The sequence below is a fragment of the Pseudophryne corroboree genome (genome assembly GCF_028390025.1).
Source record: "Pseudophryne corroboree isolate aPseCor3 chromosome 12 unlocalized genomic scaffold, aPseCor3.hap2 SUPER_12_unloc_2, whole genome shotgun sequence".
Classification (NCBI taxonomy): Eukaryota; Metazoa; Chordata; class Amphibia; order Anura; family Myobatrachidae; genus Pseudophryne; species Pseudophryne corroboree.
In genome coordinates, this window is record NW_026967486.1 from 1,121,668 (window position 1) to 1,149,035 (window position 27,368).

General features: G+C 55.4%; 1 protein-coding gene across 4 annotated transcripts in view; it reads left to right on the forward strand.

Moving 5' to 3' along the window:
• Positions 1 to 1,213: 1,213 nt before the first annotated feature.
• USF1 (upstream transcription factor 1) overlaps positions 1,214 to 27,368 on the forward strand; it is a 62,655-nt gene continuing 36,500 nt past the window's right edge. The window contains exons 1-9 of one of the 4 annotated variants that reach the window (XM_063948720.1): positions 1,214 to 1,330; positions 21,399 to 21,456; positions 21,541 to 21,590; positions 21,668 to 21,846; positions 23,141 to 23,242; positions 23,319 to 23,511; positions 23,588 to 23,675; positions 24,631 to 24,689; positions 25,645 to 25,739. In XM_063948720.1, the coding sequence (XP_063804790.1) occupies positions 21,449 to 21,456; positions 21,541 to 21,590; positions 21,668 to 21,846; positions 23,141 to 23,242; positions 23,319 to 23,511; positions 23,588 to 23,675; positions 24,631 to 24,689; positions 25,645 to 25,739 (774 nt within the window). In that variant the 5' untranslated portion in view covers positions 1,214 to 1,330; positions 21,399 to 21,448. Of the gene's footprint in view, positions 1,331 to 1,396; positions 1,483 to 21,398; positions 21,457 to 21,540; positions 21,591 to 21,667; positions 21,847 to 23,140; positions 23,243 to 23,318; positions 23,512 to 23,587; positions 23,676 to 24,630; positions 24,690 to 25,644; positions 25,740 to 27,368 lie in introns of those variants that run through there. The other 3 variants (XM_063948722.1, XM_063948723.1, XM_063948721.1) reach the window with 3 other exon arrangements.

A 27,368-nucleotide genomic window follows, 5' to 3' on the forward strand; every position in this document is an offset into this window, starting at 1 on the left:
CATCAGAGCTCCCCCGGCTACGAGTGCCGACATCAGAGCTCCCCCGGCTACGAGTGCCAACATCAGAGCTCCCCGGCTACGAGTGCCGACATCAGGGCTCCACGGCTATGAGTGCCGACATCAGAGCTCCCCGGCTACGAGTGCCGACATCAGAGCCCCACGGCTACGAGTGCCGACATCAGAGCTCCCCAGCTACGCGCGCCGACATTAGAGCTCCCCGGCTACGAGTGCCGACATCAGAACTCCCCGGCATCAGAGCTCTCCCGGCTACGAGTGCCGACATCAGAGCTCCCCGGCATCAGAGCTCTCCCGGCTACGAGTGCAGACATCAGAGCTCCCCCGGCTACGAGTGCCGACATCAGAGCTCCCCGGCTACGAGTGCCGACATCAAAGCTCCCCGGCTACGAGTGCCGACATCAGAGCTCCCCCGGCTACGAGTGCCGACATCAGAGCTCCCCGGCATCAGAGCTCTCCCGGCTACGAGTGCCGACATCAGAGCTCTCCGGCTACGAGTGCCGACATCAGAGCTCTCCGGCTACGAGTGCCGACATCAGAGTTCTCCGGCTACGAGTGCCGACATCAAAGCTCCCCGGCTACGCGCGCCGACATCAGAGCTCCCCGGCTTCGAGTGCCGACATCAGAGCTCCCCGGCATCAGAGCTCTCCCGGCTACGAGTGCCGACATCAGAGCTCTCCGGCTACGAGTGCCGACATCAGAGCTCCCCCGGCTACGAGTGCCGACATCAGAGCTCCCCGGCTACGAGTGCCGGCATCAGAGCTCTCCGTCTACGAGTGCCGACATCAGAGCTCCCCCGACTACGAGTGCCGACATCAGAGCTCTCCGGCTACGAGTGCCGACATCAGAGCTCTCCGGCTACGAGTGCCGACATCAGAGCTCCCCCGACTACGAGTGCCGACATCAGAGCTCCCCCGACTACGAGTGCCGACCTCAGAGCTCTCCGGCTACGAGTGCCGACATCAGAGCTCTCCGGCTACGAGTGCCGACATCTGAGCTCCCCCACTACGAGCGCCCAGAGTCGCCGAAGAACGTGCCCACAGTAATGATGGCCGCCGCCCAGAGCAGCCGGAGAACGTGCCCACAGTAATGATGGCCGCCGCCCAGAGCCGCCGGAGAACGTGCCCACAGTAATGATGGCCGCCGCCCACAGCTATCGGGAATGTTCATAGAACAAAGACGGATCCATTAGCGGGAATGTTAATAGCTGCCGCCCAAAATAAAGATGGCGGCAGCAGGGCGACTCTGCGCATGTCAGGATTTCCATGGCTAGTTGGACCGAACCCGGCGCCTCAGAGCGGGGGGAGAATTACAGGTAATCCGGGGTAGTTCCGTGAGTCCCGCGCGTGACGGGGGTCCCTGGGGAGGGGCGTGGCTCCAGTCTGTACAGCGAAGGGGCGGGGCCTCCCTGGCATTGTCAGTGACACACAGAGGCCTGAGACCAGCATCGGTTCCCGGGGGGATGTGGTTAGTATACACAGCCGGGGTATTACCACTGTAATTGCCCCTCCTCCCCCCATATGTGTATTACTGCCCCTCCTCCCCTCTACCTGTGTATTACTGCCCCTCCTCCCCCCATATGTGTATTACTGCCCCCTACCTGTGTATTACTACCCCTCCTCCTCCCTACCTGTGTATTACTGCCCCCCTACCTGTGTATTACTGCCCCTCCTCCCCCCATATGTGTATTACTGCCCCTCCTCCCACCTACCTGTGTATTACTGCCCCCTACCTGTGTATTACTGCCCCTCCTCCCCCCATATGTGTATTACTGCCCCTCCTCCCCTCTACCTGTGTATTACTGCCCCTCCTCCCCCCATATGTGTATTACTGCCCCCTACCTGTGTATTACTACCCCTCCTCCTCCCTACCTGTGTATTACTGCCCCCCTACCTGTGTATTACTGCCCCTCCTCCCCCCATATGTGTATTACTGCCCCTCCTCCCACCTACCTGTGTATTACTGCCCCCTACCTGTGTATTACTGCCCCTCCTCCCCCCATATGTGTATTACTGCCCCTCCTCCCCTCTACCTGTGTATTACTGCCCCTCCTCCCCCCATATGTGTATTACTGCCCCCTACCTGTGTATTACTACCCCTCCTCCTCCCTACCTGTGTATTACTGCCCCCTTACCTGTGTATTACTGCCCCTCCTCCCCCCATATGTGTATTACTGCCCCTCCTCCCCTCTACCTGTGTATTACTGCCCCTCCTCCCCCCATATGTGTATTACTGCCCCCTACCTGTGTATTACTACCCCTCCTCCTCCCTACCTGTGTATTACTGCCCCCCTACCTGTGTATTACTGCCCCTCCTCCCCCCATATGTGTATTACTGCCCCTCCTCCCACCTACCTGTGTATTACTGCCCCCTACCTGTGTATTACTGCCCCTCCTCCCCCCATATGTGTATTACTGCCCCCTACCTGTGTATTACTACCCCTCCTCCTCCCTACCTGTGTATTACTGCCCCCCTACCTGTGTATTACTGCCCCTCCTCCCCCCATATGTGTATTACTGCCCCTCCTCCCACCTACCTGTGTATTACTGCCCCCTACCTGTGTATTACTGCCCCTCCTCCCCCCATATGTGTATTACTGCCCCCTACCTGTGTATTACTACCCCTCCTCCCCCCTATCTGTGTATTACTGCCCCCCTACCTGTGTATTACTGCCCCTCCTCCCCCCATATGTGTATTACTGCCCCTCCTCCCCCCTACCTGTGTATTACTGCCCCTCCTCCCCCCATATGTGTATTACTGCCCCCTACCTGTGTATTACTGCCCCTCCTCCCCCCATATGTGTATTACTGCCCCCTACCTGTGTATTACTACCCCTCCCCCCCCCCCTACCTGTGTATTACTGCCCCCCTACCTGTGTATTACTGCCCCTCCTCCCCCAATATGTGTATTACTGCCCCTCCTCCCCCCTACCTGTGTATTACTGCCCCTCCTCCCCCCATATGTGTATTACTGCCCCTCCTCCCCCCTACCTGTGTATTACTGCCCTCCTCCCCCCATATGTGTATTACTGCCCCTCCCCCCCCCCATCTGTGTATTACTGCCCCTCCTCCCCCCTATCTGTGTATTACTGCCCCTCCTCCCCCCATATGTGTATTACTACCCCCTACCTGTGTATTACTGCCCCTCCTCCCCCCATATGTGTATTACTGCCCCCTACCTGTGTATTACTGCCCCTCCTCCCCCCATATGTGTATTACTGCCCCCTACCTGTGTATTACTGCCCCTCCTCCCCCCATATGTGTATTACTGCCCCTCCTCCCCCATATGTGTATTACTGCCCCTCCCCCCCATATGTGTATTACTGCCCCTCCTCCCCCCATATGTGTATTACTGCCCCTCCTCCTCCCCCCATATGTGTATTACTGCCCCTCCTCCTCCCCCCATATGTGTATTACTGCCCCCTACCTGTGTATTACTGCCCCTCCTCCCCCTATATGTGTATTACTGCCCCTCCTCCCCCTATATGTGTATTACTGCCCCCTACCTGTGTATTACTGCCCCTCCTCCCCCTATATGTGTATTACTGCCCCCTACCTGTGTATTACTGCCCCTCCTCCCCCTATATGTGTATTAATACCCCCTACCTGTGTATTACTGCCCCTCCTCCCCCCATATGTGTATTACTGCCACTCCTCCCCCTATTTGTGTATTACTGCCCCCTACCTGTGTATTACTGCCCCTCCTCCCCCCATATGTTTATTACTGCCCCCCCCCCCCATATGTTTATTACTGCCCCTCCTCCCCCCATATGTTTATTACTGCCCCTCCTCCCCCCATATGTGTATTACTGCCCCTCCTCCCCCCATATGTGTATTACTGCCCCTCCTCCCCCCATATGTGTATTACTGCCCCTCCTCCCCCCATATGTTTATTACTGCCCCTCCTCCCCCCATATGTTTATTACTGCCCCTCCTCCCCCCATATGTGTATTACTGCCCCTCCTCCCCCCATATGTGTATTACTGCCCCTCCTCCCCCCATATGTGTATTACTGCCCCTCCTCCCCCCATATGTGTATTACTGCCCCCTACCTGTGTATTACTGCCCCTCCTCCCCCCATATGTGTATTACTGCCCCCTACCTGTGTTTCTCTGTCGTCCTAGTGGATGCTGGGTACTCCGTAAGGACCATGGGTATAGACGGGCTCCGCAGGAGACTGGGCACTCTTAAAAGAAAGATTAGGTACTATATCTGGTGTGCACTGGCTCCTCCCTCTATGCCCCTCCTCAGACCTCAGTTAGAATCTGTGCCCGGCCAGAGCTGGATGCACTCTAGGGGCTCTCCTGAGCTTCCTAGAAAAGAAAGTATTTTGTTAGGTTTTTTATTTTCAGGGAGATCTGCTGGCAACAGACTCACTGCTTACGTGGGACTGAGGGGAGAGAAGTGAACCTACCTGCGTGCAGCTAGCTTGGGCTTCTAAGGCTACTGGACACCATTAGCTCCAGAGGGATCGAACACAGGCCCAGCCTCGGTCGTCCGGTCCCGGAGCCGCGCCGCCGTCCCCCTTGCAGAGCCAGAAGAACGAAGAGAAGTTGAAAATCGGCGGCTGAAGACTCCGGTCTTCATTAAGGTAGCGCACAGCACTGCAGCTGTGCGCCATTGCTCCCTTAGCACACCACACACTCCGGTCACTGATGGGTGCAGGGCGCTGGGGAGGGGGGGCGCCCTGGGCAGCAATTAGATTATCTTACTTGGCGAAAAGCACATAATACAGTCTGATAAACTGTATATGTGCATTAACCCCCGCCATTAAAGTACGTAAAAGGACAGAAGCCCGCCGCTGAGGGGGCCGGGCCTTCTTCCTCAGCACACCGGCGCCATTTTCTCTTCACAGCTCAGCTGGAAGGAAGCTCCCCAGGCTCTCCCCTGCAGTATCCTGGTACACAAAGGGTAAAAAAGAGAGGGGGGGCACATAAATTTAGGCGCAAAACTGTGTATATAAGCTGCTATAGGGGAAAAATCACTCAGTATAGTGTACATCCCTGTATTATATAGCGCTGGGGTGTGTGCTGGCATACTCTCTCTCTGTCTCTCCAAAGGGCCTGGTGGGGGAACTGTCTTCAAATAGAGCATCCCCTGTGTGTGTGGTGTGTCGGTACACGTGTGTCGACATGTCTGAGGTAAAAGGCTCCTCTAAGGAGGTGATAGAGCGGATATGTGTGTGGGAGGGTGTCTCCGTCGACAACGCCGACACCTGTTTGAATATGTGTAAGTGCTGAGGTAAAATTATTGCACAAAAGATTAGAGAACAGACAGGAAATCTACCCATGTCTGTCCCTATGTCACAGAGACCTTCAGAGTCTCTCTATGTTCACTATCCAAAATAATAAACTCGGATATCGACACGGAGTTTGGCTCCAGTGTCGACTACGATAATGCAAAGTTACAGCCAAGAGGGCTAAAAGATATTCAATATATGATTATTGTAATAAAAGATGATTTGCATATCACTGATGATCTGTCCCTGACACGAGGGTACACATGTTAAGGGGAAGAATGCTGAGGTAAATTTCCCTCCTCTCATGAGGAAAAAGAGCGGGAATCTCCAGACAAGAGACGGCAGCTTCCCACAAGAGAATTCTCAGGCTGTATCCTTTCCCCACTAGGGCCAGGATGTGTTGAGAATCTTCCCCTTGGGTGTCCTGTTTGCACTAGCTATTCTCAGGGATCCTGCAGATAGCGTGCACATTCTAGTATACTACCCAGACCGGCGATTGTGTCGGCATGGGTTTATAGCGCTGTGGCAGCGTGGACAGGTACCTTATCAGCAGAGATTGAGACCCTAGTATGCATATAAATATTTTAAGATGCTGTCTTAAGTGATAGATATATAATTATAAAGCATGCCCAAAGGGACATGAGTATACTGGGTCCTAGAGACAAAAGCTATGTCGATTTCTGCTTGACGTGTCCTGTAGAATTTACATTGGACAGATGATGCCGACTTAAGAGGCATATGGAAGGCTGAGGATTGTGTGGAGAAAGGTTCTCGGGCCTGGTCTCCACAGCTATAGCTGGTAATTCTGAGATTTTGCCTTATATTCCTGCACAGCCTAGGAAAGCACGACATTATTAAATGCAGCTTTTCGAATAAAGAAACAAGAAAGTCTGAGGTGCGTCCTTTCTTGTCAGAGCCGGGGGCAGAGGAAAGAAGCTGTACAACACAGCTAGTCCCCAGGAACAGAAGTCCTCCCCGGCCTCTACAAAAATCCACCGCATGTCGCTGGGGCTCCACAGGCGGAGCTAGGCCCGGTGGGGACACGCCTTCGTAAATTCAGCCACAAGTGGGTTCACTCCCTGTTAGATCCCTGGGCAATAGAAATTGTATCGCAGGGATACAGGCTGGACTGTGAGAAGATGCCCCCTCACCGAGGACCCGGCGGGCTTCCCCCCAAGAGAGGGAGCCAGTGTTAACTGCAATTCGTAAATTGTATCTTCAACAGGTGGTGGTCAAGGGTCCCCTCCTTCAACAAGAGGGTGTTATTATTCGACCATGTTATAATCCCGAAACCAGACGGTTCGGTTAGACCCATATTGAATTAAAATCCCTGAACATATACCTGAAAAGGTTCAGGTTCAAGATGGAATCGCTAAGAGCGGTCATTGCAAGCCTGAAATGAATCGGGACATAAGGGATGCATACCTTCGTGTCCCCATTTATCCACCTCATCAGGCGTACCTCAGAATTGCGGTACGGGATTGTCATTACCAATTTCACCGAGGTAATGGCGGATATGATGGTGCTCCTGCGGAAGCAAGGTGTCACTATTATCACATACTTGGATGATCTCCTCATAAAAGCGAGATCAAGAGAGCAGTTGCTGGACAGCGTATCACCTTCTCTGGAAGTGAAACGGCAACACGACTGGATTCTATATATTCCAAAGTCGCAGTTGGTTCCTACAGCTCATCTGCCTCGCCTAGGCATGATCCTAGACACAGACCAGAAGAGGGTTTATCTCCCGATAGAGAGAGCTCAGGAGCTCATGACACTGGTCAGGAATCCATTGAAAACCAAAACAGGTGTCAGTGCATCACTGCACTCGAGTCCTGGGAAGGATGATGGCATCATACGAGGCCATCCCCTTCGGCTGGTTCCATGCAAGGACAATGGAACTTACTGGACAAGTGGTCCGGATCACATCTTCAGATGCATCTGTTAATCACCCTATCCCCCAGGGCCAGGGTGTCTCTCCTGTGGTGGCTGCGGAGTGCTCACCTTCTCGAGGGCCGCAGATTCGGCATTCAGGACTGGGTCCTGGTGACCACGGATGCAAGCCTCCGAGGGTGGGGGGCAGTTACACAGGGAAGAAAATTCCAAGGTTTGTGGTCAAGCCAACAGACTTGCCTTCACATCAATATCCTGGAACTAAGGGCCATATACAACGCCCTAAGTCAAGCGGAGTTCCTGCTTCGCGACCAACCGGTTCTGATCCAGTCAGACCGCAGGGGCTCATGTAAACCGCCAGGGCGGCACAAGGAGCAGGGTGGCGAGGGTAGAAGCCACCAGAATTCTTAGCTGGGCGGAGAATCAAGTAAGCGCACTGTCAGCAGTGTTCATTCCGGGAGTGGACACGACCTCCACCCGGGAAAGTGGTGACTTCATCAGGAAGTCTTCACGCAGTTTTGCAAATTGATGGAAACTGCCTCAGGTGGACTACATGGCGTCCCACCTCAATAAAAAGATAAAAAAGGTTTTACGCTGGGTCAAGGGACTCTCAGGCGATAGCTGTGGTCGCACTAGTAACACCGTGGGTGTTCCAGTCGGTCTATATATTCCCTCCTCTTCCTCTCAGACCCAAGGGCTGAGAATTGTAATAAACGGAGGAGTGTGAACAATATTCTTTGCTCCGGATTGGCCAAGAAGGACTCGGTACCCGGAACTGCAAGAAATGCTCTCAGAGGACCCATGGCCTCTGCCTCTCAGTCAGGACATGTTGCAACAGGGACCCTGTCTGATGACTTACCGCGGCTGCGTTGGACGGCATGGCGGTTGAACGCCGGATCCTAGCGGAAAAGGGCATTCCGGATGCAGTTATTCCTACGCTGATAAAGGCTAGGAAAGACGTGACAGCAAGACTTTTTCACTGTATATGGCGAAAATAGGTTGCTTGGTGTGTGGCCGGGAAGGCCCTACAGAGGAATTCCAGGGGGGTCGATTCCTGCACTTCCTACAGTCAGGAGTGACTATGGGCCTAAAATTAGGATCCATAAAGGCCAAGATTTCGGCCCTATCCCTTTCTGTCTCAAAAAGAACTGGCTTCACTGCCTGAAGTTCGGACGTTGTTACAGGGGTGCTACATATTCAGCCCCTTTTGTGCCTCCAGTGGCACCTTGGGATCTTAACGTGTGTTGGATTCCTAAAATCCCACTGGTTTGAGCCACTTAAGACCGCGGAGCTAAAATATCTCACGTGGAAAGTGGTCATGCTTTTGGCCTTAGCTTGGACTAGGCGTGTGTCAGAATTGGCGGCTTTGTCATGTAAAAGCCCATATCTGATCTTCCATATGGAAAGGGCAGAATGGAGGTCTCGTCCCCAATTTCTCCCTAAGGTGGTATCATCGTTTCATTTGAACCAACGTATTGTGGTGCCTGCGGCTACTAGGGACTTGGAGGTTTCCAAGTTGCTGGACGTAGTCCGGGCCCTGAAACTTTATGTTTCCAGGACGGCTAGAGTCAGAAAAACTGACTCGCTATTTATCCTGCATGCACCCAACAAGCTGGGTGCTCCTGCTTCAAAGCAGACTATTGCTCGCTGGATCTGTAACACGATTCAGCTTGCACATTCTGCGGCTGGACTGCCGCATCCTAAATCAGTAAAAGCCCATTCCACGAGGAAGGTGGGCTCTTCTTGGGCGGCTGCCCGAGGGGTCTCGGCTTTACAACTTTGCCGAGCTGCTACTTGGTCGGGTTCAAACACTTTTGCAAAATTCTACAAGTTTGATACCCTGGCTGAGGAGGACCTTGAGTTTGCTCATTTGGTGCTGCAGAGTCATCCGCACTCTCCCGCCCGTTTGGGAGCTTTGGTATAATCCCCATGGTCCTTACGGAGTACCCAGCATCCACTAGGACGTCAGAGAAAATAGAATTACCGGTGAGTAAATTCTTATTTCTCGTAGTCCGTAGTGGATGCTGGGAGCCCGTCCCAAGTGCGGACTCTCTGCAATACATGTATATAGTTATTGCTTAACTAAAGGGTTATTGTATGAGCCATCTGTTGAGAGAGGCTCAGTTATTGTTCATACTGTTAACTGGGTATAGTTATCACGAGTTGTACGGTGTGATTGGTGTGGCTGGTATGAGTCTTACCCTGGATTCCAAATCCTTTCCTAGTAATGTCAGCTCTTCCGGGCACAGTTTCCCTAACTGAGGTCTGGAGGAGGGGCATAGAGGGAGGAGCCAGTGCACACCAGATATAGGCCCTCATTCCGAGTTGTTCGCTCTGTATTTTTCATCGCATCGCAATGAAAATCCGCTTAGTACGCATGCGCAATGTTCGCACTGCGCCAAGTAACTTTGCTATGTAGAAAGTAATTTTACTCACGGCTTTTTCATCGCTCCGGCGATCGTAATGTGATTGACAGGAAATGGGTGTTACTGGGCGGAAACACGGCGTTTCAGGGGCGTGTGGCTGAAAACGCTACCGTTTCCGGAAAAAACGCAGGAGTGGCCGGAGAAACGGTGGGAGTGCCTGGGCGAACGCTGGGTGTGTTTGTGACGTCAACCAGGAACGACAAGCACTGAACTGATCGCACAGGCAGAGTAAGTCTGAAGCTACTCTGAAACTGCTAAGTAGTTAGTAATCGCAATATTGCGAATACATCGGTCGCAATTTTAAGAAGCTAAGATTCACTCCCAGTAGGCGGCGGCTTAGCGTGTGTAACTCTGCTAAATTCGCCTTGCGACCGATCAACTCGGAATGAGGGCCATAGTACCTAATCTTTCTTTTAAGAGTGCCCAGTCTCCTGCGGAGCCCGTCTATACCCATGGTCCTTACGGAGTACCCAGCATCCACTACGGACTACGAGAAATAGAATTACCGGTGAGTAAATTCTTATTATTACTGCCCCTCCTCTCCCCATGTGTGTATTACTGCCCCTCCTCCCCCATATGTGTATTACTGCCCCTCCTCCCCCCATATGTGTATTACTGCCCCTCCTCCCCCCATATGTGTATTACTGCCCCTCCTCCCCCCATATGTGTATTACTGCCCCTCCTCCCCCATATGTGTATTACTGCCCCTCCTCCCCCCATATGTGTATTACTGCCCCTCCTCCCCCATATGTGTATTACTGCCCCTCCTCCCCCTATATGTGTATTACTGCCCCCTACCTGTATATTACTGCCCCTCCTCCCCCCATATGTGTATTAATGCCCCCTACCTGTGTATTACTGCCCCTCCTCCCCCCATATGTGTATTACTGCCCCTCCTCTCCCCATATGTGTATTACTGCCCCTCCTCCCCCCATATGTGTATTACTACCCCTCCTCCCCCCTATATGTGTATTACTGCCCCTCCTCCCCCCTATATGTGTATTACTACCCCCTACCTGTGTATTACTGCCCCTCCTCCCCCTACCTGTATATTACTGCCCCTCCTCCCCCTATATGTGTATTACTGCCCCTCCTCCCCCCTATATGTGTATTACTGCCCCTCCTCCCCCCTATATGTGTATTACTGCCCCCTACCTGTATATTACTGCCCCTCCTCCCCCCTATATGTGTATTACTGCCCCCTACCTGTATATTACTGCCCCTCCTCCCCCTATATGTGTATTACTGCCCCCTACCTGTGTATTACTGCCTTTCCTCCCCCTATATGTGTATTACTGCCCCCTACCTGTGTATTACTGCCCCTCCTCCCCCCATATGTGTATTACTGCCCCATACCTGTATATTACTGCCCCTCCTCCCCCTATATGTGTATTACTGCCCCCTACCTGTGTATTACTGCCCCTCCTCCCCCTATGTGTATTACTGCCCCCTACCTGTGTATTACTGCCCCTCCTCCCCCCATATGTGTATTACTGCCCCTCCTCCCCCCTATATGTGTATTACTGCCACTCCTCCCCCCTATGTGTATTACTGCCCATCCTCCCCCTATATGTGTATTACTGCCCCCTACCTGTGTATTACTGCCCCTCCTCCCCTATATGTGTATTACTGCCCCCTACCTGTGTATTACTGCCCCTCCTCCCCCTATATGTGTATTACTGCCCCTCCTCCCCCTATATGTGTATTACTGCCCCCTACCTGTGTATTTTTGCCCCATCTCCCCCCATATGTGTATTACTGCCCCTCCTCCCCCCTATATGTGTATTACTGTCCCTCCTCCCCCTATATGTGTATTACTGCCCCCTACCTGTGTATTACTGCCCATCCTCCCCCTATATGTGTATTACTGCCCCCTACCTGTGTATTACTGCCCCTCCTCCCCCCATATGTGTATTACTGCCCCCTACCTGTATATTACTGCCTCTCCTCCCCCTATATGTGTATTACTGCCCTCTACCTGTGTATTACTGCCCCTCCTCCCCCCATATGTGTATTACTGCCCCCTACCTGTATATTACTGCCTCTCCTCCCCCTATATGTGTATTACTGCCCTCTACCTGTGTATTACTGCCCCTCATCCCCCTATATGTGTATTACTGCCCCCTACCTGTGTATTACTGCCCCTCCTCCCCCTATATGTGTATTACTGCCCCCTACCTGTGTATTACTGCCCCCCCCCCCCCCCATATGTGTATTACTGCCCCTCCTCCCCCCTATATGTGCATTACTGCCCCCTACCTGTATATTACTGCCCCTCCTCCCCCTATATGTGTATTACTGCCCCCTACCTGTCTATTACTGCCCCTCCTCCCCCTATATGTGTATTACTGCCCCCTACCTGTGTATTACTGCCCCTCCTCCCCTTATATGTGTATTACTGCCCCCTACCTGTATATTACTACCCCTCCCCCCTATATGTGTATTACTGTCCCTCCTCCCCCTATATGTGTATTACTGCCCCCTACCTGTATATTACTGCCGCTCCTCCCCCTATATGTGTATTACTGCCCCCGACCTGTGTATTACTGCCCCTCCTCCCCTTATGTGTATTACTGCCCCCTACCTGTATATTACTGCCCCTCCCCCCTATATGTGTATTACTGCCCCTCCTCCCCCTATATGTGTATTACTGCCCCCTACCTGTATATTACTGCCGCTCCTCCCCCTATATGTGTATTACTGCCCCCTACCTGTATATTACTGCCGCTCCTCCCCCTACCTGTGTATTACTGCCCCTCCTCCCCCTATATGTGTATTACTGCCCCCTACCTGTGTATTACTGCCCCTCCTCCCCCTATATGTTTATTACTGCCCCCCTTCCGCCCCATATGTGTATTACTGCCCCCTTTCCCCCTACCTGTATATAACTGCCCCCTCTTCCCCCCATATGTGTATTACTGCCCCTCCTCCCTCATGTGTATTACTGCCCCCCCTTCCCCCTACCTGTATATTACTGCCCCCCTTTATCCTACCTGTGTATTGCTGCCCCACTACTTTCCCCTACCTGTGTATTACTGCTCCCTCCTCCCCATATGTGTATTACTGCACATCCTCCCCCTATATGTGTATTACTGCTCCCTCCTCCCCCATATGTGTGTTACTGCCCCTCCTCCTCCTATATGTGTATTACTGCCCCCTACCTGTGTATTACTGCCCATCCTCCCCCTATATGTGTATTACTGCCCCCTTCCGCCCCATATGTGTATTACTGCCCCCTCTTCCCCCCATATGTGTATTACTGCCCCCTCCCTCTACCTGTGTATTACTGCCCCTCCTCCCTCCCATATGTGTATTACTGCCCCCCTTCCCCCTACCTGTATATTACTGCCCCCTCCTCCCCAATATGTGTATTACTGCTCCCCCTTCCCTTTACCTGTGTATTACTGCCCCCTTCCGGCCGATATGTGTATTACTGCCCCCCTTATCCTACCTGTGTATTACTGCCCCACTTATCCTACCTGTGTATTACTGCCCTCCTTCCTCCATATGCCTATTTCTGCCCCCCTTCCCCCTACCTTTGTTACTGCCCCCCTTCCCCCATAGACCTATTTCTGCCCCTCTTCCCCCTACCTGTGTATTACTGCCCCCCTTCCCCCTACCTGTGTATTACTGCCCCCCCTTTCCTGTGTATAACTGCCCCCTCCTCGCCCCATATGTGTATTACTGCTCCCTTTCCTCCTACCTGTGTATTACTGCCCCCGCTTCCTCCTACCTGTGTATTACTGCCCCCGCTTCCTCCTAACTGTGTATTACTGCCCCCGCTTTCTCCTACCTGTGTATTACTGCCCCCGCTTCCTCCTACCTGTGTATTACTGCCCCCTCCTTCCCCTATATGTGTATTACTGCCCCCGCTTCCTCCTACCTGTGTATTACTGCCCCCTCCTCCCCCCTAGATGTGTATTACTGCCCCCGCTTCCTCCTACCTGTGTATTACTGCCCCCTCCTTCCCCTATATGTGTATTACTGCCCCCGCTTCCTCCTACCTGTGTATTACTGCCCCCGCTTCCTCCTACCTGTGTATTACTGCCCCCTCCTTCCCCTATATGTGTATTACTGCCCCCGCTTACTCCTACCTGTGTATTACTGCCCCCTCCTCCCCCCTAGATGTGTATTACTGCCCCCGCTTCCTCCTACCTGTGTATTACTGCCCCCTCCTTCCCCTAGATGTGTATTACTGCCCCCGCTTCCTCCTACCTGTGTATTACTGCCCCCTCCTTCCCCTATATGTGTATTACTGCCCCCGCTTCCTCCTACCTGTGTATTACTGCCCCCTCCTTCCCCTATATGTGTATTACTGCCCCCGCTTCCTCCTACCTGTGTATTACTGCCCCCTCCTTCCCCTAGATGTGTATTACTGCCCCCTCCTTCCCCTATATGTGTATTACTGCCCCCGCTTCCTCCTACCTGTGTATTACTGCCCCCTCCTCCCCCCTAGATGTGTATTACTGCCCCCGCTTCCTCCTACCTGTGTATTACCCCCTCCCCCCTTCTCCCTATCTGTGTATATGGATGTAAGCCCAAGCCGCTACTCTACCCCCAGTGATTATCTGTAGCCGACACCCCCTGTGTCCTTAGCCCTAGCCGCCACCCCAGCCGAATTAGGGGAGGGGTAAGTTAATTGCTCTGTCTCCTGACAGCATTATATAAGTTGGGATGCGACGGTGGGTTATGTGACCTCTGACATTTAGTACCACACCCCCACCTCACCCTACCTGGGTATTACCGCAACAGGGTATAAGTACAATTTTTGGCCCCTTCCCAGGTATTACTGACATCCTTTTCTACTTTGGTATCACTGCTAGTGCCCCTCCCCTTCCTGAGTATTACTAATACTTCCTCTCCTCTACCTGTTGCTATTCATCCCCCACCTGCAGCCCACGTAATGTCTATAGGTGTCTGAGTGTGTCGCTGGCAGTACCGGGTGTGTAATGTGTATAGGGGTCTGAGTGCTTCGCTGGCAGGCTCAGGTGTGTAATGTGTATAAGTGACTGCGTCGCTGGCAGTACCGGGTGTGTAATGTGTATAGGGGTCTGAGTGCTTTGCGGGCAGGCTTGGGTGTGTAATGTGTATAGGTGTATGAGTGTGTCGCTGGCAGGCTTGGGTGTGTAATGTGTATAGGTGTATGAGTGCTTTGCGGGCAGGCTTGGGTGTGTAATGTGTATAGGTGTATGAGTGCTTTGCTGGCAGGCTTGGGTGTGTAATGTGTATAGGTGTATGAGTGTGTCGCTGGCAGGCTTGGGTGTGTAATGTGTATAGGTGTATGAGTGCTTTGCTGGCAGGCTTGGGTGTGTAATGTGTATAGGTGTATGAGTGCTTTGCTGGCAGGCTTGGGTGTGTAATGTGTATAGGTGTATGAGTGCTTTGCTGGCAGGCTTGGGTGTGTAATGTGTATAGGTGTATGAGTGTGTCGCTGGCAGGCTCGGGTGTGTAATGTGTATAGGGGTCTGAGTGCGTCGCTGGTAGGATCAGATGTGTAATGTGTATAGGGGTCTGAGTGTGTCGCTGGCAGACTCGGGTGTGTAATGTGTATAGGTGTCTGTTACTGGCAGGCTCCGGTGTGTAATTTGTTTCGCTGGCAGGATCAGGTGTGTAATGTGTATAGGGGTCTGAGTGCGTCACTAGCAGGATCAGGTGTGTTATGTGTATAAGTGACTGCGTCGCTGGCAGTACCGGATGTGTAATGTGTATAGGGGTCTGAGTGTGTCGCTGGCAGGCTTGGGTGTTTAATGTGTATAGGTGTCTGTTGCTGGCAGGCTCAGGTGTATAATGTCTATAGGCGGGCTCAGATGTGTAATGTCTATAGGGGTCTGTTTCTGGCAGTATCAGCTGTGTAATGTGTGTAGGTGTCTGCGTGTGTCACTGTCAGGGTCAGGTGTGTAATGTGAATAGGTGTCTGTCACTGGCAGCCTCAGGTGTGTAATGTGTATAGGTGACTGCACCGCTGGCAGACTCAGGTGTGTAATGTGTATAGGTGACTGCACCGCTGGCAGACTCAGGTGTGTAATGTGTATAGGTGACTCCGCCGCTGGCAGGCTCAGGTGTATAATGTGTTTAGGGGTCTGAGTGGGTCGCTGGTAGGCTCAGGTGTGTAATGTGTATAGGTGACCGCTGCTGGCAGTACTGGGTGTGTAATGTGTATAGGGGTCTGAATGTGTCGCTGGCAGGCTCAGGTGTGTGATGTGTATAGGGGACTGTGCCACTGGCAGGCTCAGGTGTGTAATGTGTATAGGTGACTGCGTCTCTGGCAGGCTCAGGTGTGTAATGTGTATAGGTGACTGCTTCTCTGGCAGGCTCAGGTGTGTAATGTGTATAGGGGTCTGAGTGTGTCGCTGGCAGGCTCAGGTGTGTAATGTGTATAGGTGACTGCGCCTCTGGCAGGCTCAGGTGTGTAATGTGTATAGGTGACTGCTTCTCTGGCAGGCTCAGGTGTGTAATGTGTATAGGTGACTGCGCCGCTGGCAGGATCCGGTGTGTGATGTGTATAGGGTTCTGAGTGCGTTGCTGGCAGGACCGGGTGTATAATCTCTATAGGGGTCTGAGTGTGTTGCTGGCAGGCACAGGTGTGTAATGTGTATAGGTGACTGCGCCTCTGGCAGGCTCAGGTGTGTAATGTGTATAGGTGACTGCGCAGCTTGCAGTACCAGGTGTGTAATGTGTATAGGTGACTGCGCCGCTGGCAGTACCAGGTGTGTAATGTGTATCAGGGTCTGAGTGTGTCGCTGGCAGGCTCGGTTGTGTAATGTGTATAGGTGTCTGTCGCTGGCAGGCTCGGTTGTGTAATGTGTATAGGTGTCTGTCGCAGGCAGGCTCAGGTGTGTAATGTATATAGGTGACTGCGTCTCTGGCAGGCTCAGGTGTGTAATGTGTATAGGGGTCTGAGTGCATTGCTGGCAGGATCGGGTGTGTAATGTGTATAGGTGACTGCGTCGCTGGCAGTACCGGGTGTGTAATGTGTATAGGGGTCTGTGTGTGTCGCAGGCAGGCTCAGGTGTGTAATGTGTATAGGTGACTGCGTCTCTGCAGGCTCAGGTGTGTAATGTGTATAGGTGACTGCGCTGCTGGCAGTACCGGGTGTGTAATGTGTATAGGGGTCTGTGTGTGTCGCAGGCAGGCTCAGGTGTGTAATGTGTATAGGGGTCTGAGTGCATCGCTGGCAGGCTCAGGTGTGTAATGTGTATAGGTGACCGCTGCTGGCAGTACTGGTGTGTAATGTGTATAGGGGTCTGAGTGCGTCGCTGGCAGGCTCAGGTGTGTAATGTGTATAGGGGACTGTGCCACTGGCAGGCTCAGGTGTGTAATGTGTATAGGTGACTGCGTCTCTGGCAGGCTCAGGTGTGTAATGTGTATAGGTGACTGCGTCTCTGGCAGGCTCAGGTGTGTAATGTGTATAGGTGACTGCGTCTCTGGCAGGCTCAGGTGTGTAATGTGTATAGGCTGCTTCTCTGGCAGGCTCAGGTGTGTAATGTCTATAGGGGTCTGAGTGTGTCGCTGGCAGGCTCAGGTGTGTAATGTGTATAGGGAACTGTGCCACTGGCAGGCTCAGGTGTGTAATGTCTATAGGGGTCTGAGTGTGTCGCTGGCAGGCTCAGGTGTGTAATGTGTATAGGGGACTGTGCCACTGGCAGGCTCAGGTGTGTAATGTGTATAGGTGACTGCATCTCTGCAAGGCTCAGGTGTGTAATGTGTATAGGTGACTGCTTCTCTGCAAGGCTCAGGTGTTTAATGTGTATAGGTGACTGCTTCTCTGGCAGGCTCAGGTGTGTAATGTCTATAGGGGTCTGAGTGTGTCGCTGGCAGGCTCAGGTGTGTAATGTGTATAGGTGACTGCGCCGCTGGCAGGATCGGGTGTGTAATGTGTATAGGGGACTGTGCCACTGGCAGGCTCAGGTGTGTAATGTGTATAGGTGACTGCGCCGCTGGCAGGATCGGGTGTGTAATGTGTATAGGGGACTGTGCCACTGGCAGGCTCAGGTGTGTAATGTGTATAGGTGACTGTGTCTCTGGCAGGCTCAGGTGTGTAATGTGTATAGGTGACTGCGTCTCTGGCAGGCTCAGGTGTGTAATGTGTATAGGTGACTGCGTCTCTGGCAGGCTCAGGTGTGTAATGTGTATAGGTGACTGCGCCGCTGGCAGGCTCAGGTGTGTAATGTCTATAGGGGTCTGAGTGTGTCGCTGGCAGGCTCAGGTGTGTAATGTGTATAGGGGACTGTGCCACTGGCAGGCTCAGGTGTGTAATGTGTATAGGTGACTGCGTCTCTGGCAGGCTCAGGTGTGTAATGTGTATAGGTGACTGCTTCTCTGGCAGGCTCAGGTGTGTAATGTCTATAGGGGTCTGAGTGTGTCGCTGGCAGGCTCAGGTGTGTAATGTGTATAGGTGACTGCGCCGCTGGCAGGATCGGGTGTGTAATGTGTATAGGGTTCTGAGTGCGTCGCTGGCAGGACCGGGTGTATAATCTCTATAGGGGTCTGAGTGTGTTGCTGGCAGGCACAGGTGTGTAATGTGTATAGGTGACTGCGCCGCTGGCAGTACCAGGTGTGTAATGTGTATAGGTGACTGCGCCGCTGGCAGTACCAGGTGTGTAATGTGTATAGGTGACTGCGCCGCTGGCAGTACCAGGTGTGTAATGTGTATAGGGGTCTGAGTGTGTCGCCAGTACCAGGTGTGTAATGTGTATAGGGGTCTGAGTGTGTCGCTGGCAGGCTCGGTTGTGTAATGTGTATAGGTGTCTGTCGCTGGCAGGCTCGGTTGTGTAATGTGTATAGATGTCTGTCGCAGGCAGGCTCAGGTGTGTAATGTGTATAGGTGACTGCGTCTCTGGCAGGCTCAGGTGTGTAATGTGTATAGGGGTCTGAGTGCATTGCTGACAGGATCGGGTGTGTAATGTGTATAGGTGACTGCGTCGCTGGCAGTACCGGGTGTGTAATGTGTATAGGGGTCTGTGTGTGTCGCAGGCAGGCTCAGGTGTGTAATGTGTATAGGTGACTGCGTCTCTGGCAGGCTCAGGTGTGTAATGTGTATAGGTGACTGCGCTGCTGGCAGTACCGGGTGTGTAATGTGTATAGGGGTCTGTGTGTGTCGCAGGCAGGCTTAGGTGTGTAATGTGTATAGGGGTCTGAGTGCATCGCTGGCAGGCTCAGGTGTGTAATGTGTATATGTGACTGCGCCACTGGCAGGCTCAGGTGTGTAATGTGTATAGGTGACCGCTGCTGGCAGTACTGGGTGTGTAATGTGTATAGGGGTCTGAGTGCGTCGCTGGCAGGCTCAGGTGTGTAATGTGTATATGTGACTGCGTCGCTGGCAGGCTCAGGTGTGTAATGTGTATATGTGACTGCGTCGCTGGCAGGCTCAGGTGTGTAATGTGTATAGGTGACATGCGTCGCTGGCAGGGTCTGAGATGGGCGGGCCGGTTACTTCCCCAGGGTCTGAGGTGGGCGGGATACGGCTGCTTCCCCAGGGTCTGAGTTGGGCGGGATACAGCTGCTTCCCCAGGGTGTGAGGTTGGCGGGGTGGGTGGATACGGCTGCTTCCCCAGGGTGTGAGGTGGGGGGGATATGGCTGCTTCCCCAGGGTGTGAGGTGGGGGGGATACGGCTGCTTCCCCAGGGCCTGAGGTGGGTGGGGGGGGGGGGGGGTATGGCTGCTTCCCCAGGGTGTGGGGTGGGGGGGATACAGCTGCTTCCCCAGGGCCTGGGGTGGGGGGATACGGCTGCTTCCCCAGGGTGTGGGGTGGGGGGGATACAGCTGCTTCCCCAGGGTCTGAGGTGGGCGGGGTGGGGGGATACGGCTGCTTCCCCAGGGTGTGAGGTGGGGGGGATATGGCTGCTTCCCCAGGGTGTGAGGTGGGGGGGATACGGCTGCTTCCCCAGGGCGTGGGGTGGGGGGGATATGGCTGCTTCCCCAGGGTGTGAGGTGGGGGGGATATGGCTGCTTCCCCAGGGTGTGAGGTGGGGGGGATACGGCCGCTTCCCCAGGGCCTGGGGTGGGGGGGATATGGCTGCTTCCCCAGGGTGTGAGGTGGGCGGGGTGGGGTGGATACGGCTGCTTCCCCAGGGTGTGAGGTGGGGGGGATACGGCTGCTTCCCCAGGGCCTGAGGTGGGTGGGGGGGGGGGGGGGTATGGCTGCTTCCCCAGGGTGTGAGGTGGGGGGGATACGGCTGCTTCCCCAGGGTGTGAGGTGGGGGGATACGGCTGCTTCCCCAGGGTGTGAGGTGGGGGGGATACGGCTGCTTCCCCAGGGTGTGAGGTGGGGGGGATACGGCTGCTTCCCCAGGGTGTGAGGTGGGGGGGATACGGCTGCTTCCCCAGGGTGTGAGGTGGGTGAGGTGGGGTGGATACGGCTGCTTCCCCAGGGTGTGAGGTGGGGGGGATACGGCTGCTTCCCCAGGGTGTGAGGTGGGGGGATACGGCTGCTTCCCCAGGGTGTGAGGTGGGGGGGATACGGCTGCTTCCCCAGGGTGTGAGGTGGGGGGGATACGGCTGCTTCCCCAGGGTGTGAGGTGGGGGGGATACGGCTGCTTCCCCAGGGTGTGAGGTGGGTGAGGTGGGGAGGATACGGCTGCTTCCCCAGGGTGTGAGGTGGGGGGATACGGCTGCTTCCCCAGGGTGTGAGGTGGGGGGATACGGCTGCTTCCCCAGGGTCTGAGGTGGGTGAGGTGGGGAGGATACGGCTGCTTCCCCAGGGTGTGAGGTGGGGGGATACGGCTGCTTCCCCAGGGTGTGAGGTGGGGGTGATACAGCTGCTTCCCCAGGGTCTGAGGTGGGCGGGGTGGGGGGATACGGCTGCTTCCCCAGGGTGTGAGGTGGGGGGGATACGGCTGCTTCCCCAGGGTCTGAGTTGGGCGGGATACAGCTGCTTCCCCAGGGTGTGAGGTGGGCGGGGTGGGGTGGATACGGCTGCTTCCCCAGGGTCTGAGGTGGGCGGGATACGGCTGCTTCCCCAGGGTCTGAGTTGGGCGGGATACAGCTGCTTCCCCAGGGTGTGAGGTGGGCGGGGTGGGGTGGATACGGCTGCTTCCCCAGGGTGTGAGGTGGGGGGGATACGGCTGCTTCCCCAGGGTGTGAGGTGGGGGGGATACGGCTGCTTCCCCAGGGTCTGAGTTGGGCGGGATACAGCTGCTTCCCCAGGGTCTGAGGTGGGTGAGGTGGGGAGGATACGGCTGCTTCCCCAGGGTGTGAGGTGGGGGGGATACGGCTGCTTCCCCAGGGTGTGAGATGGGGGGGATACGGCTGCTTCCCCAGGGTGTGAGGATGGGGGGATACGGCTGCTTCCCCAGGGTCTGAGGTGGGTGGGGTGGGGGGGGATACGGCTGCTTCCCCAGGGTGTGAGGTGGGGGGGATATGGCTGCTTCCCCAGTGTGTGGGGTGGGGGGGATACGGCTGCTTCCCCAGGGTCTGAGGTGGGCGGGGTGGGGGGGGATACGGCTGCTTCCTCAGGGTCTGAGGTGGGCGGGGTGGGGGGGATACGGCTGATTCCCCAGGGTCTGAGGTGGGGGGGGGGGATACGGCTGCTTCCCCAGGGTCTGAGGTGGGGGGGGGGGATACGGCTGCTTCCCCAGGGTCTGAGGTGGGGGGGATACAGCTGCTTCCCCAGGGTCTGAGGTGGGGGGGATACGGCTGCTTCCCCAGGGTCTGAGGTGGGGTGGGGGGGGGGGAGGATACGGCTGCTTCCCAGGGCCTGAGGTGGGTGGGATTGGGGGGGGGGGGGGGGGGTACGGCTGCTTCCCCATGGTCCGGACTGAGGCTACGTTATCAGTATAGCGATTGTATCGGGGTCGCACACCGCTAGTCTCTGATGTTCTCTTCTTGCAGAGCCTGCGAGCTGCCTGGAAGGCGCACCTGATGTGTAAGCGAGCAGAGCTATGAAGGGGTGAGTATTGCAGCAGATGTAATGATCGCCGTGTGCCGCCTTGCTGTGTGCCGCTGACCCTAAGGCCGGTGTCTGTGGTTATAGGCAGCAGAAAGCGGCAGAGATTGAGGAAGGCGCGGTCCGTGTACAGGAAGGTGAGTGCTGAGACGCGGGTGCTCCTGGGGACCTTCCCCTGAGCCGTTACATAACCGGCCTTTCTTTTGCTCACAAGGTGCAGTGGCAACAGGTGAAGATCCCACCAGTGTTGCGATCGCTAGTATCCAATCAGCCGCCACCTTCTCAGATCCCAGCGTTAAGTATGTGTTCCGTACAGACAGCGGTGGCACGCAGGTAGGTGGCACAGGAATCGTGATGGAAGCGGTGTCCTGTCTGGCAGAGTGCGGTGACGGGGTAAATAAATCTTTTCTACATTGTAACCAGGCTCCTTCCTAGTACGTGTTATGGGTTACCAGCCGTGTTATGTTGCAGCGGGTGGAGGAGGGTTCCTCTTGTCGGGTTCCTGACGCACATTGGGCCATGTAGAACCATTGGGCGGGGGGGTACAGATCTCCCTTACACCTGATCCCGCATGAGTTCCCTCTTGTTTCCTGTGCAGGTAATGTATAGGGTCATACAAGTAGCCGAGGGTCAGCTGGATGGAGGAGGCTTCCTCTTGTCAGGTTCCTGACACACATTGGGCCATGTGGCCATTAGAACCGGGATTGGAACCATTGGGCGGGGGGTAGAGATCTCCCTTACACCTGATCCCGCATGAGTTCCCTCTTGTTTCCTGTGCAGGTAATGTATAGGGTCATACAAGTAGCGGAGGGTCAGCTGGATGAAGGAGGCTTCCTCTTGTCAGGTTCCTGACACACATTGGGCCATGTGGCCATTAGAACTGGGATTGGAACCATTGGGCGGGGGGGTAGAGATCTCCCTTACACCTGATCCCCCATGAGTTCCCTCTTGTTTCCTGTGCAGGTAATGTATAGGGTCATACAAGTAGCGGAGGGTCAGCTGGATGGAGGAGGCTTCCTCTTGTCAGGTTCCTGACACACATTGGGCCATGTGGCCATTAGAACTGGGATTGGAACCATTGGGCGGGGGGTAGAGATCTCCCTTACACCTGATCCCGCATGAGTTCCCTCGTTTCCTGTGCAGGTAATGTATAGGGTCATACAAGTAGCGGAGGGTCAGCTGGATGGAGGAGGCTTCCTCTTGTCAGGTTCCTGACACACATTGGGCCATGTGGCCATTAGAACCGGGATTGGAACCATTGGGCGGGGGGTAGAGATCTCCCTTACACCTGATCCCGCATGAGTTCCCTTTTGTTTCCTGTGCAGGTAATGTATAGGGTCATACAAGTAGCGGAGGGTCAGCTGGATGGAGGAGGCTTCCTCTTGTCAGGTTCCTGACACACATTGGGCCATGTGGCCATTAGAACTGGGATTGGAACCATTGGGCGGGGGGTAGAGATCTCCCTTACACCTGATCCCGCATGAGTTCCCTCGTTTCCTGTGCAGGTAATGTATAGGGTCATACAAGTAGCGGAGGGTCAGCTGGATGGAGGAGGCTTCCTCTTGTCAGGTTCCTGACACACATTGGGCCATGTGGCCATTAGAACTGGGATTGGAACCATTGGGCGGGGGGTAGAGATCTCCTTTACACCTGATCCCGCATGAGTTCCCTTTTGTTTCCTGTGCAGGTAATGTATAGGGTCATACAAGTAGCGGAGGGTCAGCTGGATGGACAGACAGAAGGCTCCGGGGCCATCAGTGGATTCCCTGCAGCCCAGTCTATGACCCAGGTAACGTATGCTCCCCTCTGTAATGTCACAGGTCACCAGTGGGACTGGAAGCCATGACGCTCTGTCTGCTCCGCAGGCTGTCATCCAGGGGGCGTTTACCAGTGATGATACCGGCGAGAACGATGTCTCGGCCACAGAGACCCATTACACCTATTTCCCCGCAGTGGCAGATGCCGGTACATCGGTGGGCGCCGGGGGCACAGCGACCACCGTGGTGACCACACAGAACAGCGAGGCTCTTCTAGGACAAGCTGCCTCCACGGGTGCAGGTGAGACCTGGCCTCCTCCGTCATGTGGCCGCTACCTGTAAGTCACTGACTTACCTCCTCTGTCTTCTCCTGACAGGTCAGTTCTTTGTAATGATGTCTCCTCAAGATGTCCTGCAGGGAGGGGCCCAGCGCTCCATCGCCCCAAGAACGCATCCGTACTCGCCGTGAGTACTTCTTCCTCAGATAACCACCTGGGCCTTTCTGTGAGGTTTCAGCTTATCCCAATTGTGGCACCTGGGAATGTGGGGGAGGGAGGGGGGTACAGGACGACCGGTGTGTGTGTGTGGGGGGGGGGGGGGGTACTTGTGTGGTGGGAGAAAGGGGGGACGACTTGTCCGGTGGGGGAGGGGGTGGGGGTACCTGTTTGGTGGGAGAGGGGGGGACTGGAGATGACCTGCCCGGTGCGGGATGGCGGGGGTACCTGTGCGGTGGGAGAGGGGTGGGACGGGACGACCTGTGCGGCTGGGGGTGGAGGGTGGGAGGGGCGACGACCTGTGCGGTGGAGAGGGGGGGGCTGTGCGGCGGGAGAGGGGGGGGCGGGAGACGACCTGTGCGGCGGGGGAGGGGGGCGTACCTGTGCGGTGGGAGAGGGGGGGGGGGGGGGGGGCGGGGGACGACCTGTCCGGTGGGGAAGGGGGGAACAGGACGACCTGTCCGGTGGGGGAGGGGGGGTACCTGTGTGGTGGGAGAGGGGGGTGCGGGGGACGACCTGTCTGGTGGGGGAGGGGGGGATGGGGACGACCTGTCCGGTGGGAGAGGGGGGGGTACCTGTGCGGTGGGAGAGGGGGGGATGGGGGACGACCTGTCTGGAGGGGGGGGGCGTACCTGTGCGGTGGGAGAGGGGGGGATGGGGGGACGACCTGTCTGGTGGGGGAGGGGGGGGCGTACCTGTGTGGTGGGAGAGTGGGGGATGGGGGACGACCTGTCCGGTGGGGGGGACGGGGGGACCTGTCCGGTGGGGAAGGGGGGGCATACCTGTGTGGTGGGAGAGTGGGGGACAGGGGAACGACCTGTCCGGGGGAGGGGGGGACGACCTGCCCGGCGGGGGAGGGGGGGTACCTGTGCGGTGGGGGGTTTACCTGTAGTGGGTCTGGTTTCTGATTCTCTCTGTCCCATCAGGAAATCAGACGGTCCTCGCACCACGCGGGATGAGAAGAGGAGAGCGCAGCACAATGAAGGTACGGGGGCTGGGCATCTGCCCCGGGCTCCGATGTCCCCGTTCCACCCGCTGGACACCTCTGTCTGATAAAGTAGAATACAGAAAAAATAGAACGCCATATTTATGTCAGACCTCCGCCATGGTCCGTTCCCCCAGTGCCGTCACGAGCGTCAGCCTAGCGGAAATATTTCCTCCCGCGGGTACACTCTCTCTCCAGGGCCGGGTGCGGGGGGGTGAGAGGATGTTCTCTCCAGGGCCGGGTTCGGGGTGGGTGTGTTCTCTCCAGGGCTGGGGGGGGGGGGGGTGTTCTCTCCAGGGCCGGGTGCTGGGGGGAGGGGTTTTCTCTCCTGGGGAGGGGGGGGATGGGGTGTTTTCTCCAGGGCCGGGTGCTGGGGGGGGAGGGGTGTTCTCTCCAGGGCTGGGGGGGCGGGGGTGTTCTCTCCAGGGCCGGGTGCTGGGGGGGGGGGGGCATGGGGTGTTTTCTCCTGGGCCGGTGCTGGGTTAGGGTATGGGGTCTTTCCTCCAGGGCCGGGTGCTGGGGGGGGAGGGGTGTGCTCTCTGGGGGTGGGGGGGCAGGGGGTGTTCTCTCCAGGGCCGGGTGCTGGGGGAAGGGGGGGCGTTCTCTCCAGGGGGGGTTGTTGTATTCTCTCCAGTGCTTGGGGGGGGGGGGGGGGGGATGTTCTCTCCAGGGCCGGGTGCTGGGGGGGGGGCGGTGGTGTTCTCTCCAGGGCCGGGTGCGGGGGGGAGGGGGGTGTTCTCTCCAGTGCTGGGGGGGGGGGTGTTCTCTCCAGTGCTGGGGGGGGGGGGGTGTTCTCTCCAGTGCTGGGGGGGGGGGGGGGGGGTGTTCTCTCCAGGGCCGGGTTCAGTGTGGAGAATGCTGACACCATGATGATCTCCTGATGCGTTCTGATATTTCCATACATGGGTTGGTGATTGTAGTATTATCTCTCTCTCTCTTCCCCCCCCCCCCACAGTGGAGCGCCGTCGTCGGGACAAGATTAACAACTGGATCGTTCAGCTGTCTAAGATCATCCCGGACTGCTCCATGGAGAACACCAAGTCTGGCCAGGTACGCGGATCTCCTGTCCTCTGTATGGCTGGTCTATCGCTGTGTGTGTAGGCTGAGGCCGCCCTGATGAAGCCCCCCTCTCTCCTCCACACGCGGTGCCGTGTAAAGATAATAATATTTCTGCTGCGGGGTACACTGGGCTCCACAAGTCTGGACAATGGGGTGTAGACTAGGATCTTGATCCGAGGCACCAACAGGCTCAAAGCTTTGACTGTTCCCAGAATGCACAGCGCCGCCTCCTCTATAACCCCGCCTCCCTGCACAGGAGCTCAGTTTTGTAGTTGGTGCTGCAGTAAGCAGGCACATAACAGAGGGGCTGCTCCAGGCAGCCCTGAGAAAAGCTTTTTATGAGGTAAAAAGTGAAGACTTCATGGGCAGCAGCGTTGGTAAATGTCTAGTGACATTCTCAGCTGCAGCTCCAGCTCTCCCCAGCGGCGCTGTACACTCCCGTGCCCTGGTTGCCGGGTAACTACAGCGGAGGCTCCGATTTTCTTCACGTCAGGCACACACGACGGAGGCTCTCCAGGATCGCGTGGCCGCGCTTCGGGAGGTGGTAAGTGGGTCCCGCTTGCGGGACCCGGTCTTTATCGCGTTCCGGCGCGGTCAGTGGGAGGCGGGCCGTGCACGCTGGCGGTGGACACTGTGGCAGTACAGGCGATCCCACTAGATCACCAGGGCATGGGACAGGTCAGGTTTTCTCTTAAAACCGATTTTAATATCTCCCATAGTACCCGGTGGTTTTGCCAGCAGAGGGGATAAGGCTTAGACCTGAAGCCCCTCCCCCAGCCCCAGGGCGCCATTTCCAGCAAGTGTTCCCGCCCTGGAGCTGCATATCGGTCTCTCCCTCACTCCCTGTCAGTGTCTGGGCACCATTATCCCTCAGCTCACTGTTCCTGGGACTGCTTGGGCAAATCCTCCTATGTAAAGCCGCCTGGTTGTCAGCGCTGTGACTTTACATGACACTTAAGTATTCTACCTGCCTTTTTAGTCAGTGTTAGTAAGAAAGAGTGCACTTAGTCAGGGTTTATAGTACAATTACCCTGTGATATACATCCAGTTCTTACTGTGTACTGTTATATCTATTGTTATATAGCTGTGTAAGCTAGTCCAGTGCAGTATTATTGTTAGTAATAACCTCTGCATTGTACAGACTGTGACTATCTGTGTGTGCATTGATAGCTGAGTGGTGTCCATCTCGTGTCTTTCACTCAACCTGCTATCCCTATATTCTATAACCTGAGGGGGCTTGGTGAGTCAGGTTTTATCTAATATAGGATTTTCACAAAGATATACTGTATTACGTATTTCTCTAACGTCCTAGTGGATGCTGGGGACTCCGTAAGGACCATGGGGAATAGCGGTCTCCGCAGGAGACTGGGCACTCTAAAGAAAGATTTAGTACTATCTGGTGTGCACTGGCTCCTCCCTCTATGCCCCTCCTCCAGACCTCAGTTAGAATCTGTGCCCGGCCAGAGCTGGATGCACTTAGTGGGCTCTCCTGAGCTTCTAGTAAAGAAAGTATTTGTTAGGTTTTTTATTTTCAGAGAGATCTGCTGGCAACAGACTCACTGCTACGAGGGACTGAGGGGAGAGAAGCAAACCTACCTGCGTGCAGCTAGCTTGTGCTTC